The 16,626-nt window shown below is 43.6% G+C and overlaps 1 protein-coding gene across 1 annotated transcript; it reads right to left on the reverse strand.

Moving 5' to 3' along the window:
* Positions 1-15,028, reverse strand: LOC129820834 (insulin-like growth factor-binding protein 5). Its single transcript, XM_055877850.1, has 4 exons — positions 14,279-15,028; positions 5,516-5,739; positions 5,214-5,333; positions 1-5,075 (listed from the first exon to the last, which is right to left on the reverse strand). Exons 1-4 carry the CDS (start codon positions 14,610-14,612, stop codon positions 4,941-4,943), a joined length of 813 nt encoding a protein of 270 aa, XP_055733825.1. The 5' UTR covers positions 14,613-15,028; the 3' UTR covers positions 1-4,940.
* Between the last annotated feature and the right edge of the window lie 1,598 nt (positions 15,029-16,626).

Genomic DNA, 16,626 nt, shown 5'->3' on the forward strand with positions numbered 1-16,626 from the left:
TTTAAATGAATTACATCACTTTATTTAAATAAATGCTTTGTCATAACAAAAAAAGACAAAGGTTAAAAGAGTACATAAATTACAAGTTGAATAAATATTACACAGTGATATTCACTTTAATAGTTTGAGATTTTTTGTTGTTGTTGTTGCACGAGGAGTTCCAAATGCTGACCATTTTATGTCACTGTCCTCTGGCACCAATGGATCTTTTTTCACAAGCCAGTTAACACCACATGTTATTAAGGTAACTGACTGAATTTGTCTCATTTCATCAATAAAAACATTATGCATAAAAATAAATGCTGTAGTTACTATTGTATCATGAACTGTGAGTATGAGTACATAACCAGGTGGGAGATGAGGAATCTGAATAAAGCAGTGTTAGAGTTGGAAACAGATGTAAATCGCACTTTAAAAGGAGGATAAACTTTCAATACAACCTCTCCAACACCTCAATCTACCACCATACCGCAAAGAAAATTGAAAGAGAATTTCAACAATTCGTAGCTTGGTTGAATTGTGTCAATTGGTTAATTTGACGCCAAAGGATTCAATGCCCTTATCCACATTTTCTTTGACCCAAGAGACAAGTCTTGATTAAGAAAACGCCCCGTTAGACTACACCATATGGCTGGCCAACTGCTTCAATAGGCTTCTGATGGTCTGGTGCTCAAATGGAAGCTGGAGAGGGAGTCAACATCTAAACGTCTTGCTGTGTTCCTATTCCTCAGACTTCCCTGGTCTCTTTGTGTCTGTTCCTAACTGTGTCTACTGTCATGCGATTGGTGAGCCCTACATGATGAGGGTGTGGCTAGCCCCTAAACGCGACCACTGTCCATGGTGTTCTCTCTCTCTCTCTCTCTCTCTCTCTCTCTCTCTCTCTCTCTCTCTCTCTCTCTCTCTCTCTCTCTCTCTCTGTGTGTGAGAGCAGACATATGAAACAGGGACTGTTGTGTGGTTGTTAATGTACTGTACGTTGTGTTATTATCCCTTTATCCTTATTGGACGGAGGTGATAGAATTCCCAGGCATGGACCACATAAGCCCCTGTCAACCATTACCCAGATGACCTTGCAGACACCCTTAACCTGTATGACACTACATGTTTAGCTTGTTTTGTTGTTCTACCCAGGTGGAGGTTTTACTGCATGTTATCTGTGGATATCTCAAATGACATTTTTTAAACTTCTATAAGTGCAAGCTGCTTTCGTTCAAAGTGGACTGGGTGGAGGTGGGGAAGGGTGCTACACTGCATTGGGTATAGGACAAACTAGTTTATCTGGGGTTTACCAAAAGGCGGAGGAGTTCACTTCCATGTAAGAAGAGATTTTGGATGTGAAGTGTAGCAGGGTATAGTAACTTATTTTTTCCCACAAATTCTCTCTCAAAGTAACTGAGGCTATAAAGCTATAGGCCTGACATTTTGACCAATCCATTGTTGATTTCACAGCATCTCATCTATGAGCCATTAAAAACAACAGTATCCTATTCAACACATTTGTATTACGAAAACTGATAATATCACGTCATTATTGGACTACAGACTTAATTGAGGCTGGAGTACAAGCTCCCTAATTTGTTGTCTGTTGATTCCCTGGCTAGAGTAATTACGACCACCCACACAAGCTGTGGAATAGGATCTGATGGCTAGTAATGCCTCGTCCATCTCTTCTCCGGCTCCCGGGAGACGCAGCAGTTTGCTAGTCTGCGTGCTCAACTATGATGTGCCTCGGAATTCTGACATCACTTGCCTATTCTCTGGCAATCAAATACATTGGCAGTCAACTTTGAAAGCAATACTCTAGCTTTTTAGTGCTTTTTGAAAATAAGAGACAGAGACGGGCACTCTGGTCTTCCTTGTCCTCACATTCAAACACAGGGAGGGGTTAGCAACGGATTCATAATGGGTTTGTGGCAAGAGTTATACCACATGACTAGAGCTAAACCACATGACTAGAGCTATACCACATGACTAGAGCTATACCACATGACTAGAGCTATACCACATGGCATTGAGTTACCTTCTTTGTACTTTACCTAGACCTCTCGTCATGGCAGGACTACTAACCCGAGGGCCTCTCAGCCTCAGTAGGGTTTCCGTCCCTTAGACAGCTACCACGTCACGTACGCGTGACTATTTAAATGTGGATTTACATGTAAGAAGGCACTGCGACTTGCACACAGGCGACATAAAACTACGCTTTCAACTGACCCTGCAGGTAGTGGTCAAAGATGCCCACTTGAGTGGAAGAAGTATTCATTTTTGTATTGCTTGTAACTGTTTCGGGTAATGCAAGTTCTTATGCTGTTAGGGGAATAACCTATGTGTAAATGTAATAATCTGCTGCTGTATTGTTTTTGTGTTATTTGTGATCGTTTTGTTTGTCTTGTGTAGTTTCTTAATCATTGTACCTAAACTGTATGTGTCAACATGTACATGCAAGGCCCAGCTGTAAAAGAGACCTTGGTCTCAGTCTGTGTTTCTTGTTGAAATAAAGGTAGAAAAATAAAAATAATAATAAAAGGAAAACTGCTCACCATTTCGATTGCAAGTAATGTTGTGTTGTATAGAAAACAAGTTGTCGAGGAGGAGGGGCGGCGTGCAAGCCAAGGGGGAAGAAAATAGGTGGGATATAGCTTTTTTTGACTGTCTCATATTCAAATAAGGATGGCCAGGCATCATGGAACCATTCAAATTGTTTACAGGCTAAAATACACACGTCTTTTTCCCAAGCACCAGTACATTGTATTTCTTTAGTAAAAAAAAAAAAAAAGTTAATTTATAGCCAAAAGTAATTCACCAAGGTTCCACTGTAGCCGTGGTGGCCATGGTATCAGGCCCGTTGGTTAAGGAACACGGCTCAAAAGTGGGTGGTTACTACTTCACAACAGTACAAACAAAACCACACAAGACTAACACCCTCGAGCAACTGAGACACACAAAAAAACAGCTAACCTCACTGGTGAATGCAAGTGAATGCAACGTGCTTAATCCTTGTTAATTAATCCTTATTTTTGCCCATACTTTAGCAAAACAAAGAATTACTGTTGTTAGTTATTGCTGGACTGTACGGTTCATTCCACTATTCTTTAAGTCCCGGTTGTTGGGCCAAGCAGAGCTCACATCAGATGACAGTATGAGCACTTTGTGTCCGTTTTCCCTTCACCAGTAGGGGCAGTGTTCTCCGTTAAGTTCTGTGTTGCCCTGCATGGCAGTGTATGGTAACAAGAGGCACAGTTGGCATGTCAGGCTAGCTACAGAGTCAATGAGCAACTAACATAGGTTTGTCTGTAATGATCTGATTATTGTGTCAAACACTCTCCATCTCCCATAGACCTAGGTTTACATAGCCTAGTGTGAGAAAGCCATCCTCAAGACTACTTCAAGCACCAGACGTAAATGTTGTTGTTGTTGTTGTTGTTGTTGTTGTAAAAAGACCAAAAGAGAGCGAGAGGAAAAAAAGGACATTCTTGTGTTAAGCTCACTCCCTTTCTCTTTCACACACACACGCACGCACACACATACATGCATGCTCACACAAAATTAGTGAAGTAACACATATCCAAGCAGGTTCCCTTATTCATAAGTGCTCTGACAGAACCAAATACCCAGATAGAGTCAAATGTATCAGAAAGACCCTCTCAAGTTTTTTTTTCTGCCAATAGAAAGTCCAGCTATCTCCTCTGACACCTAAATAGATGGTCCAGCTATGTTCTCTGACACCTCAATAGAAGGCCCAGCTACCTCCTCTGACACCTCAATAGAAGGTCCAGCTACCTCCTCTGACACCTCAATAGAAGGTCCAACTATCTTCTCTGACACCTCAATAGAAGGTCCAACTATCTTCTCTGACACCTCAATAGAAGGTCCAACTATCTTCTCTGACACCTCAATAGAAGGTCCAGCTATCTCCTCTGACACCTCAATAGAAGGTCCAACTATCTCCTCTGACACCTCAATAGACGGTCCAGCTATCTCCTCTGACACCTCAATAGAAGGTCCAACTATCTTCTCTGACACCTCAATAGAAGGTCCAGCTATCTCCTCTGACACCTCAATAGAAGGTCCAACTATCTCCTCTGACACCTCAATAGACGGTCCAGCTATCTCCTCTGACACCTCAATAAAAGGTCCAGCTATCTTCTCTGACACCTCAATAGAAGATCCAACTATCTCCTCTGACACCTCAATAGAAGGTCCAGCTATCTCCTCTGACACCTCAATCTAAGGTCCAGTTATCTCCTCTGACACCTCAATAGAAGGTCCAGCTACCTCCTCTGACACCTCAATAGCAATAGATGTGAAAGATCAAAACATTCCTGTTTATAATCAAAGTGACTTATATGAATTTTTTCATCCATTTTATGTTAGCTTTAAATCATACAAAGTTTGGTGTTTCTATAAAAATATATCAATACAAGTATATATTTTCATGAATGTTAGTGAGGCTCCCACATCTTAGCGGGGGAGGGGCCAGAGCCCAGCTCTTAGTGGGGGAGGGGCCCGAGCCCAGCTCTTAGTGGGGGAGGGGCCCGAGCCCAGCTCTTAGCGGGGGAGGGGCCCGAGCCCAGCTCTTAGCGGGGGAGGGGCCCGAGCCCAGCTCTTAGTGGGGGAGGGGCCCGAGCCCAGCTCTTAGTGGGGGAGGGGCCCGAGCCCAGCTCTTAGTGGGGGAGGGGCCCGAGGGTCAAACAAGGGCTTAAAACCTGCTGGGTTCCGTCTTTTAAGAGATGAGCGCACGGTCAAAAAAAAAAAAAAAAGATTTCAGGTGTCCTTTTTTCAAGCCTGTCCTTTCGTTCATTCATTTGATTTGTTTAGTTGTCTTATTTTTTTTTCGTCTTGAAAATCTCAAAAAGTGACTGGAGGGCGAAGCAGACAGGTGGGAGGGAAAGGAGGAGGTGAGGCCCTGGGTCAGGTGATCGCGGTGGGGCGGAGCCGCCTATTCACTCGTTGATGCTGCTGCTCTCTAGGTCCTTGCACTGGATGTCGCCCCCGCTGTAGTCTGTGCCGGGAACCTGCGAGCCGTACTTATCTACGCACCAGCAGATGCCTCGCTTCCTGCCACGAGAGGGCTTGCACTGTGGAGGCGATCGATGTGCAACGACAGGTGGCAAAGAAAGAGAGAGAGAGAGACGGTGTAAGCATAAATATTATTAATATGTATAACTGATGTGTTCAACCATGTATAAGGATGATGACAGAGGGAGACTGCTCACCTGTTTGCGTTTGAAGAAGCCCTTCCTGTCACAGTTGGGAAGGTACAGGGACAGGGCCATGACACGGGACGTGTCCTTCATTCCCTGGATGATCCCATCCAGCTTCCTCCTGCAAGGACCCTGTGGAGGAATGGCACAACTAATATTAGCTCCCAGTGCTAGCACCATAGGTGGAACAAAATCCTGCACTCAGTCAGCTCTCCTAGGATCAGAGTTGGAGATGTTTTCACACTAACGACATCAGCATCAGCACAGCTTCAACATTAGCTCCTCTCTTTCCTTATGTCCACTCTTGTACTTACAAACTCTGGCTCGTGCTTGTCAATGGGTAGTGGGGAGTAGTCCATGGGGCCAATGGAGCGCAGTTTGGCCTGTGCCCGCTTGCGGTCCTTGTCCTTGCGCATCGCTTGGATCTTCTTACTGTTGATGAGGTCCTGCTTGGGGAGGAGCGGCACTTTGGCGGGCTGCTGTTGGTCCTCCGTGATCTCAGTTGTCAGGGTGTCCTCGTGTTCCAGAGACTCATGATCTACACAGGGTAAAGACAGAGCATACTTGTCACATTAAAGTTATTCTTGCCCAACCGAAAATATGGACTACCAGATGCTTTTCCCAGGGTGTGGGCCAACAAATGTTGCTTTCCCATTTGTTTACAACGGAGGGGGCAGGATCAAGGATCGACAGCTGATTAACTACCTCTACCACCACTTCACCCCAGCCCCCACCATAAAAAAACATCAAATCCAGCATCTACTAACGGAGGTCAAAGCAAAGAAAGTAAGTCTGGTTAAACAAGTCTGAATGCTGACCGAAAGATACAAAATCTTAGCTCAGTCTCTTCTACATCATATTAAGGAGGTATGTGGAGTTTTTTGTGTGAGACACAGTGGCTTATTAGGTTGATCATAAGCTATTTTAATAATACATACTTACTGTATCTGGCAAGTCCATGCAAAGACAAAAATAATTGGGTCTAATCAAAGACTTCATATCTCTCACAGATCATACTTGGAGACGTTGATGTCATGGTAACCGAGGAGCCATGGCAACTGAAGCCTACGGCAGAGGTGGACACATCCTAGTCTGAATGTACTGTATCATTTCATATCAAGAACAGAACTGAAGCCAGGAAGATAGGCCACTGCTCTCCCCTACCCCATCCTACCCCCCAGAGATACCTACAGTCCTAGAGGTACATATGGAGGTCTCCCCAGGCTAGAGATTTGGGGTCCTGATCCCTTATCCCCTCTCCCCCCGGTCCCTCCTCAGGGCTCAGCCCCCATAAGTCAAGAGCCCTAGCCTGCGTGAGGTTCTCTGAGGCCACAGAGATGAGTGCTCCTCTCCTGCTTGTGCTTACTCTATCGTAAGCACACAAGGCTCCTAAGGCACCGTCATGGGATTTTGCCAGGCCCCAACTGGCGAGTGGCCGCAGTGCCTGTAGACGACGGGGTTATATTTATCCAGTGAGGAAACCCGTGGGTGGGTGCAGCGGAGGCCATGGGGGAGGGCGTGGTTGTAATTCTGGGGCTGAGTGAATGTGCCAAGTATTGTTGGGGAGAGACAATCACGGGACATTGACAGATTGCTGAAGAAGGGCATGATTAAAAATGATTAAAACAAACCACATTTCAATGTTATCTTAATTAAGTATAGGCGCCACTGGACTGGATTTACAAGGCCACCTTGGAAAAAAGGACATGCATGTCACCACTGAGAGGTGTATTGCTGGGAATTGACTTACCACAAACACGAGAACGCATCCCCCCCTTCCATTTTACAAATACAACACACACTACATCATAGGCCTACTTTAAATGCAGTATGGGAGACACTTGTGATACTGATTTCAAGACATTTGAGCATCTTCCAAATGCGCCATTATTTTAGAACATCAAATAAAATGCTGTTATACTTCCAATTCACAAGCTGTGCCTGCAATTCAAAGACATGGAGACAGTATGTTTGTAGACAACGGGGTCTCTCTCCAAAAAAAACTACGTTTTTCCATGCTTATGGTCCCCAGCTTGTAAAAGAGGCTTAGCAGGCCTGTGTTTAAGTACTGAAACACTGCCAAGATGCTGGCCTCCAGCCAAGACAGCACAGTCACGTGCTGCCACCTCCACCCAGCCCAGGCTGAAGATGTATCTCTCCCACTGCTCGCGCTAAACTTTTCATTAAGACAAGAGGACCGGAACAGGCAAACAATGTGCAACTGATATGCCTCTGTTTAAAAATTAACATGTGCGCAATTATGCTTCATGAATATCCCAAGTTTCTTGCAGCCAGGAAGCCTAAGCATGAAAGACAAGCCACTCTTCTTTCAGCTGTTTTTCTCTCTGACAGGTCGTTATGAATTTACAGTCAAAACAACTTTGGGCAGAAAATGCGCCACAACAATGAGATGCTTAAATGCTCATTGGTTCACACACCTTACAGCATTGAGTGTATCCTAATCAATGTTGATAGCACAGAACACCCTCTAAAATTACACCTTTACAAGATCCTAGGTCTTGAGTAGAGGTGCTGTTAATCCAGAGGACGGGGGGGGTGTATGCGGTGAGATAGTGATAACGGAGCAGGAAGTCCTCTGTCATTATCTTTAAGCCACAACACTGGCCAACCATGATTCCCACAGTCTGATTCCGCTGCTTAATGTTTCAAGGCTTCTGGACAGAATCCATGGCTTGATACCCCTATCACTGTAGCGCAGAGAAGGAGATATGGAAAGCCCTTGGACCAGAATGAAACACTGCACTTCAGTCATTTAATTAGAGGTAGGTGATCCAGGCCAACAGCATTCATTGTGTAAGGATCTAAACAAAATGTAAAGCCATTGGAGCACATTCGATTCCACATTGAATGGCCTTGCAAAATGCTTACTCGTTGGGGCACAACTCAACCACTGCAATACACTGCATGCTTCAGTTTGGTTTGAAAAACAAGAAAAAAGCGGCAATAGTACTGTTTGTCCATATTGAGACGCCGTAGCCAGTATTCATTTCCTTAAAATAGTCAGACTTAATCTAAGATAACTCAAGTTATCTGTCATTAATTTCGACGTTTCTGCCGAGGAGATCTTAGTCTCATAATTTTACATCTAACTAAAATGTTTGTTGCAGTATTTCTCAAGTGAAAAAAGGAGCATGAAAATGAGTTGTCTCTTGTTGAATGACAACTTAATTGAAGAATCCCTACTGTTGACCAATCACAGACGAAGGGGTGTAGACTTCGGCTACCGACTTTAGCTTGCCTACAATAAATGTTTTGGTGTGCACGAACAGCTGAAATAACTCTTGCAGTAGACCAAAACAAACAAACATGTAACCTAATGTCATCATAATATATGCACAAACTGTCCCGAACTGTTTCGGATGGGAAGCGTGCGGACACATTTAGAAGAACATTAGTCCTGTGACATCATCAACTCAAAAAGATGCTGAGACAGTTCCAATGTAAGTGCTGCTGGATAGTCAAATCATAGCCATGTTTAACTTCAGTTCAATTCACTTTATTGACACTTTTAGATGGTTACTACCCAATTTGAATCTGTTAAGGAGCCTTTTATACCATGACTCGGCGCTTCGGTACCGCTTGCCGTGCGTTAGCAGAGAGAACAGTCTATGACTTGCCTAGTATATAGGTTCTGAATGGCAGGAAGCTTGGCCCCAGTGATGTACTGGGCCATATGCACTACCCTCTGTAGCGACTTACGTTCGGATGCCAAGCAGTTTCCATACCAGGCGGTGATGCAATCGGTCAGGATGCTCTCGATGGTGCAGCTGTATAACTTTTTCAGAATCTGGGGACCCATGCCAAATCTTTTCAGTCTCCTGAGGGGGAAAAGGTGTTGTCATGTCCTCTTCACAACTTTCTTGGTGTGTTTGGACCATGATAGTTTGTTGGTGATGTGGACACCAAGGAACTTGAAACTCTCGACCTGCGCCACTACAGCCACGTCGATATAAATGGTCCGTACCATGGGAGTCTCTCCTGAAACTGAATTCTAACTTAATCAGCAACTTTTCCCAAGGTACTATGAACAACAAATATGTACAGTGCAATCAAAACGTTTCCTGCTTTTTGATTCAGAGTTAAAAATAGCAGCAGGAACAATTGAGGGAGGATAAAAAATTCAAGTAACACTTGTTCCATGGTGATGGGAGTCCCTTCCAAGTAGGGCACCTCAATGCCCCTCTTGCAACTGCTATACAGAAAACATTTCTCTGTTGATGTCAAATAAATGTACGACAGCAGTTGAAAGCACCCCTCCGTGATGCTACATGCCACTGCTCTCGTGTGCAAGCCTAATTTGGGTCTGAGATCTCATTCCACATCATTTAAAAAAAAATGTTTACAAGCCACTCGGACGCTGCCTTTCTGGGTCACCGTCAACACAACACAATTGCCGGGGCGTGACGAAATTCAGACTCCTTGGTGGCAGAGGATGCTATTTTGGCTTACACGGAACCTCCTCTATCCAACGTCCAAAGCTCATCTCCATACACTCAGGCCAGAGACATTAGGATGAAAATGACAAAATCCACATTTTGGAGCTGAAACTGGCACCAAGGCTGCAGACAAGAGATTAGGACATCTGTTGTTCTCCTTCAGAATAGAAACTTGAGACAGGATTTTTTGTTGAGCTCCTGACAGTGACTTTCAATGAGCTGGGTTCTTCTGTGATAAGTGATACTATTCTTGTGCTGTCCTGGGTCATGTCCAGCAGGATTTTTTTTTGTTGAAATGGAGTGAAACAGAAAGGTAATACTTTACCGACACAATCATTTTTGTTGTCCTTTGAAAAGCGTTCTCAACTGGGCACGACTCTGATGTAAGAGTCAGCCAGTGGAGGCTGTTGGGAGGAGCTATAGGAGGACATGCTCATTGAAAATGCTAGAATGGAATGAATGGAACGGTATCAAACACATCAAACATATGGAAACAACATGTTTGACTGTGTTCCATTGATTCCATTCCAGCCATTACAATGAGCCCATCCTCCTATAGCTCCTACCACCAGCCTCCACTGGTGTCAGACTGATTGCTGTAAAACTTCACCGGAAAAACTAATTCAATCATGCAAACTGCCAAATAAGTTCTCTAGCTTGAATACTGTGCATGGGAACAGTGCCATAGCTTGGTCCTAGAGCATGTTAGTAGACCTTACACTGGCAATTGGTTTCTCATGATTAACACGTGTGTCAAATGGCACAGCATTCTAGAAAACCAGAAGAAGAGTACATGATAAACTGTCTCACATGAATCTGATGAGGTTGGTTATATGTAGCATTCAACAACAACATCCACTTCTGTGAGGAGGGGGATCAGGGTGAGTGAGTTGTAAAATCACCCTCAGCAATGTTCTTCTCCTTATGACCTAACCATTAAACCATCAAATAGCATCTCTGGTTGAACTGGAGCAGGTCTAATAGTCTACTGTACAGTAGTATGCCATCTATAGTAGATAGGCCAACCAAACTGCCTCACACCAATGTGTATTGTCATTGGCCTCTTTGTTAAGAGAGGTTGTCTGATGTATTTGGGAATATAACATTGCAGTAGCAATGTGTAACCATAACCAAAACCAACTCATGCTGGTCTGTCTGTTCAATTCACATGAGGTCAATTGGTGTGGAGCATCCAGGAGCTGTATGAGGGAGGGTGGTTATTACAGGAACACTGAAAAAATAAATACTTGAAGTTGACCCTGCTACTGTAAAATGTTTTCCTAAGATGGCTGGGGCTGTATCTTAAAAATAATACTTGATCATCCCCCTAGTTCTGGCCTTTCAAGAAGAGTACAGAGCCACAAATCACTTGGTGCATGCATTAAGTTGTCAAGTTAACACCACATTTGGGGTACCAGTGTTTATTTTGTCCCATAGCCATTGTAAATTGTGGTAACAAAGACAGGTGACAAACTGGCTTCATTGCATTGGCTTGTGATTGCACTAAAACTTGTAAATGCACCACCAAGTAGGCATTAAAAAAACTATCTTGGAGCACAAAAATAAACACTGAACTCAAAATTGTTCTGTTCTTTTGGGCTTTGGCTGATGCTATATTGATAGAGTAATGCGTGCATGTTGATGTGCAAGTCAAGCTTTCTAGATTCATACACACTCTTTAATAATCTTCTTGTTTCTTGGCAAAGGGCAATCTGTTTAAACATAAGGCTCTTTCACAAGCTCAGAGAGCAAGAGGCCTTATGCCATGATGTAATATCTGTTGCCATGGAGTCATATCTGTTGGCATAGACTCATATCTGTTGGCATAGACTCATATCTGTTGGCATAGACTCATATCTGTTGGCATAGACTCATATCTGTTGGCATAGACTCATATCTGTTGGCATAGACTCATATCTGTTGGCATTGAGTCATATCTGTTGGCATAGACTCATATCTGTTGGCATATACTCATATCTGTTGGCATAGAGTCATATCTGTTGGCACAGAGTCATATATGTTAGCATGGAGTCATATATGTTAGCATGTAGTCATATCTGTTGGCATGGAGCCATCTGTTGGCATGAAATCATATTTGTTAGCATGCGTTCCAGGTTCTTATTCTTCTGGGCTGACACAGTGAACTGAGTGGCCAGCAACACAAACCAACTCCTGGTCCTCATGTAGGGTGTATTTGACAACATTGCATTACAACGTTATATGAGAAAGAAATACAGAGATAATTCAATGTAATTCAATCTCCTTCAAGAAACATATCCAGATCTGGTATTTAAAGTGGCAGTCCCCTCTTTAAATGCATTGTCTTTATAATATGTAGATTGGTTCAACTGGGTCCAAAGTGGCGTTTTTTCTGCAAGTACATGGTAGAATTGCATGAATACAGCCCAGAGACGGAAACCATTGGGTCCCCTGAGGATCCGCCTGTGGACACTTGGCCTGTCCTCTCTGTGTGTTTGCCAGCTGATCAGAACAGGTTGAAACCCTACACGGCAGGAAACTAAAGGCTCATGTCTAATTCCAATCAGAGGAACCCTTGATGGACGGCCCTTCAGAGAAGAGCAACCGGAGGCATTCTGCTGAATCACTGCACTGTGCCTGAGCGGCCACACTGTCTGGCCAGGGGCTGAAAGACGGACGAGCTCCGGTTACCACTCAGTGCCAAAAGTTTGCATTTGCACACATGCACAGGCTTCAGATAGGAGTGTGTGTTGGAATTTAATGTCCTGGATCAGAGTGATACTTATAGCTAGACACGTGTACTGGGTTTATTTCAGTTATTGCTGCAAGTATTTGTGGGATGTATAGCCTTGCTGCCATTACTACAGACAATGGTGACCTCTTGAAAGGGCTGAAATCCATTGTTGTGATTTCATGCATTGTCCCCCAAGGGTGGTACAGTTCATGTAGGGTGTATCCAAAGCATAGCCTCAGTCTTTCAACCTGGCCAACCAAAGAATAGGCCTAAACCACTGGCATTAATTCAATTTGGTTTGTCACCAAAAAACGTATTTAGCCTAATAGGATCTGGTAACAAGGGACAATCTAAATCATGAATAATATAATACCATCTATGACCTCTAAATGTTGACATTTGGTTAATTCAAACCTAACTCCTCTTTCCCCACTGTGCACACACATCCAAGATGTACAAGTGTGCACAGACTCATGCACACACACCATCAGATTTAATCTTTGAGTGGTAATCCGACTCTCAACACCACCCACAGGGACTAAACCTCAAATCAGTTTTGGAAAGGTCTGTAGCTCCAGGATCAGAGCCCTCATCAGTCAATTACAATAAGAAGGACCGGATATTACAACCCAATCTCCCAATACAACGCCACGCCTTGGTGGAACTGCAGCAACAGAATTAAACCATGGTTTGAGGTTTTAATTACACCATGTGGTGTCATATTTTAGCTGTCAGTCAAACTTGGCAAAAGTTAAACTAACATTTACATTTAGGCATGCATTCAGAATGGTTAAGGTTAGCGATCAATTTACGTTAAGAGTTAAATGTAGGTAAAGGCTTAAAACACAATAACAAAACACGAGTGCCTAGCACTGAGATTGAACACAGCCCTTGGAGCCGGAGACTGTGTTTTAAATATCATCTGGTCCCTGCAGAAACCGCACCTCCTGGTGTATTCCAGAAGAGAATAGGATGGGTTATTATATGTTGGAAAATATTGATATTCTTTGAAGGCCGCAAATATGTTTGCAAGAAATGCAGGTGTCCAACAAAGTGAGATGTGATTTAACTAATTAGAATAGCAGCAATGACGTATTTCCACATAGGCTACAATGTGTTCTCACACAAGAATGTACGTCCAGACAGGCACGTGTCTGTGGGGGGACAGCCCTGTCGACAAGCATTCAGCAGAACGCTTTGCGTCTACAATACTGTATCCATAACGAACACAATACATCCACAGCAAGTTAGAGCGCAGCACAGCCCACTGCTGCGCACACAAACTCACTCAAAACTAAACTGACAAGTGCGTCAGCAGCAACTTAACGTGAATGTTGATTTTAAGCACACACCCGCACGGATAAGATCAACACTAACAACACTCACCAGTAGGTCTATTTGCATATATATCACACTTGCTATTGCTATGGAAGGCTACGCAATAACGGATTTATTCCCAACACGTGCTGTTATTGTGGCACTGTGATGAATCGGATACATTTTTGCGGTTGAATAAAAACGCAGATTCACAATAAAGCTTGCCGTAATAAGACTGACAAATCAGACATTTTGCATGTATAGAGCAGCTCATGTAACGTTACCTGGGCAGTTATTTCAAATGTGGATTCCAATCTTCAGTATGCTAATGTAAATGCTCACAACAGTTGTCAGTGAAACCATGACTTCACAAAACCCGAAACAGCATAGAAGTTCGGTTGCGAGAGGTCATGGAAGAACCAAATGGAACGTTCTGCTAAAATCTAACGAAAAAGTTTACATTTCCATTTAGCGGGGCCAGTATAGCTGAAACAGAATTTCAACCATGGGACAATATCATGCTGTTGTATTTTACACAGCCCCATCTTCCATGGCTCCTCTAATCGCATGCATTCACTGCGTCTTCTTACCTATGGGTGGATGGAGGGGTTTGTATCCCTTCTCGTTCGTGCACACTCCCCTGCCATGAAGGAGCGCGTGAAGGGGCTTCTCCTCTCCATTCCGCGGCAAGCAGCGCAAGCCATGGGTGCATGTTCCGGTGTAAACACCGCACGCCTGACCTTCCGATAGGGCACAGGTTAGGCAGCAACCACAGCCAGGCTCCTTCACGAGTTGACAACCGATGGGGACCGGGGGGCACATAGAGAGCGCCTTCTGGTCGCACGGCTCGCAGGGTACATATGAGCCAAAGGACCCGGTCAGCCCCAAGACAAATGTCAGCAGTAGACAAAAACTGAGAAACATATTCGTCTTGCAATTGATAAACACCAAATGTGAATACAATTTACAGGCAATGCCCGTGCGTTAAATGATCCAATTTATAAAGCTAAAAACCAGTCCGTATCAAAATGAAGAGAATGCTTTCAGCACACTTCAGTCAAAATAAACGGAAAAAATATATTCTTTACAAATAAAAGTATTCACAGAACAAGTAAAAATATCACCAAAGACTACACTTCGGGGTGCAATATTGTTTCTCTTAATTGACAGAAGTTATGTCCTCTCTGGTTGCAATGCAATTCTTTGCACAAAACCTGGATTTTCCCTCCTTTGAAACCGATTCTAATACTTTCCCCTCCGGATAAGTTTTCTGAGCAGACTGATCAACTTCGGACCAGGCTTGCCTTTTTAAAATCAGCCTAACCCCTAACTATGAATACGCCTAACTAGGGAAGGGAGGCGCACTTGTTCCATGTCTTGGCAAGTGGCCAACCTTTTTTCAGCAATAGGATCAGTCTTTCACGCTAAAGGCTGAAGTGGTGCCAACTGCGAGGGCAACACAAGAAACCAACGCAACCTTTATAAACACATTTAAATAAAAACACTTCATCTGGAGGCATGATTAGATTCCAGGGGTACTGAAAACGTGCTTCTGCTAGGCGAGCACACAAGTCTACTCCTAAATGTTTTCCGCCTCGTCTCACAGATGAAGCGGTGCACATCGATTGACTTAATCCTACACATGATGAGAAGCACTAAACTGTTTTCTTAGATCATAATAACGTTTGAGCCAGAATGAAGGTCTTGCTAGAATTAATGATCATGGAGAGAATACAGCACTTGGCTGCTTCTATCAACTACAGTACTTTGGCTACAATGTCGGGGTGAGAACCAATATCTGTCACAGACATCGATGTCACTACATTCTGCATAAACGAATAATGTGAATAGGCTTATCCTATAATGACAATACAAGCACTGTATTGGTTTGATAGGCTACTGAAAGCATTATCTGGCACACTATCAAACTTGTTATGAGGACCAGTGGTGGGGTCATGCAGTATGAATTATCTATTAACATTTCATTTCCCAAACATGCTGTAAAAATGTGTTAATATGAATGCCGGTGTTTAAATTATGTTTGTACTTAGATCAGTAGGCCTTCACGAATGTACGGTAACCATCACGTAATGCCAGGAGACGTTTGCTCTTGCCTTCCATGCTTAGATCTCTGTTTTGTATTTAGATAACGCTGGCTGTGGATGCCTATTTCACTCTATAAAGCCTACACCTGTCCTCTCCATTGGACACCATTTCTGATACGAAGGTAGCCAACTGACTGTTTTAAATAGGTGTGTGCGTGCATGCATGCATGCGTGGGCGGGTGCGTGGGCACATGCATGTGCCTGTTACTCTCAGAGGGAGGGGGGAGAGTGACTCAGAACCTTTTATGCAGATGCTTATTGGTCTGACAACTCCAATTCAAAATGAGACCATCATTTCATACACAAGAGCCTTCGAGGATCACTTAAGCATGTGTTCCTCAACATATGCAATTCTAAACTACATCAGCCACTGTGGTGTTTCCATCCCAGTAGCTTTCAGCAAAAAACACTCTGCAGTTACAGTAACCTTTGACCTAGGTACAGACTGTTATGTTTTTTCCCCTACAAACACTGGCGAAGGGAAGGCTGCTGTCTTGTTTTTTCAGAATTTGAAACATTCTATGTCACTCACATGTTCATCTCCACTTATTAGGAGATTCTTGCTGAGTCAGTTTGACAGTTAACCACTAGGAGGAGCTGTTACCAATGACAAGAGCACTCTATTGGACCAATATCCAGAGCTGTCTATTGGACCAATATCCAGAGCTCACGATTTGACCAATATCCAGAGCTCACTATGGGACCAATATCCAGAGCTCTCTATTGGACCAATATCCAGAGCTGTCTATTGGACCAATATCCAGAGCTCACTATTGGACATATATCCAGAGCTCACTATGGGACCAATATCCAGAGCTCTCTATTGGACCAAT

The sequence above is a fragment of the Salvelinus fontinalis genome, chromosome 23, assembly GCF_029448725.1.
Source record: "Salvelinus fontinalis isolate EN_2023a chromosome 23, ASM2944872v1, whole genome shotgun sequence".
Classification (NCBI taxonomy): Eukaryota; Metazoa; Chordata; class Actinopteri; order Salmoniformes; family Salmonidae; genus Salvelinus; species Salvelinus fontinalis.

Bases quoted from the DNA above. Each gene is read 5' to 3' on its own strand.
- LOC129820834 (XM_055877850.1), bottom strand. From the start codon at position 14,612: ATGTTTCTCAGTTTTTGTCTACTGCTGACATTTGTCTTGGGGCTGACC. The intron at 5,740-14,278 runs GTAAGAAGACGC...TACCCTGTGTAG, and splicing joins ACCCCTCCATCCACCCATAG to ATCATGAGTCTCTGGAACAC. The intron at 5,076-5,213 runs GTGAGCAGTCTC...TCGCCTCCACAG, and splicing joins GCTTCTTCAAACGCAAACAG to TGCAAGCCCTCTCGTGGCAG.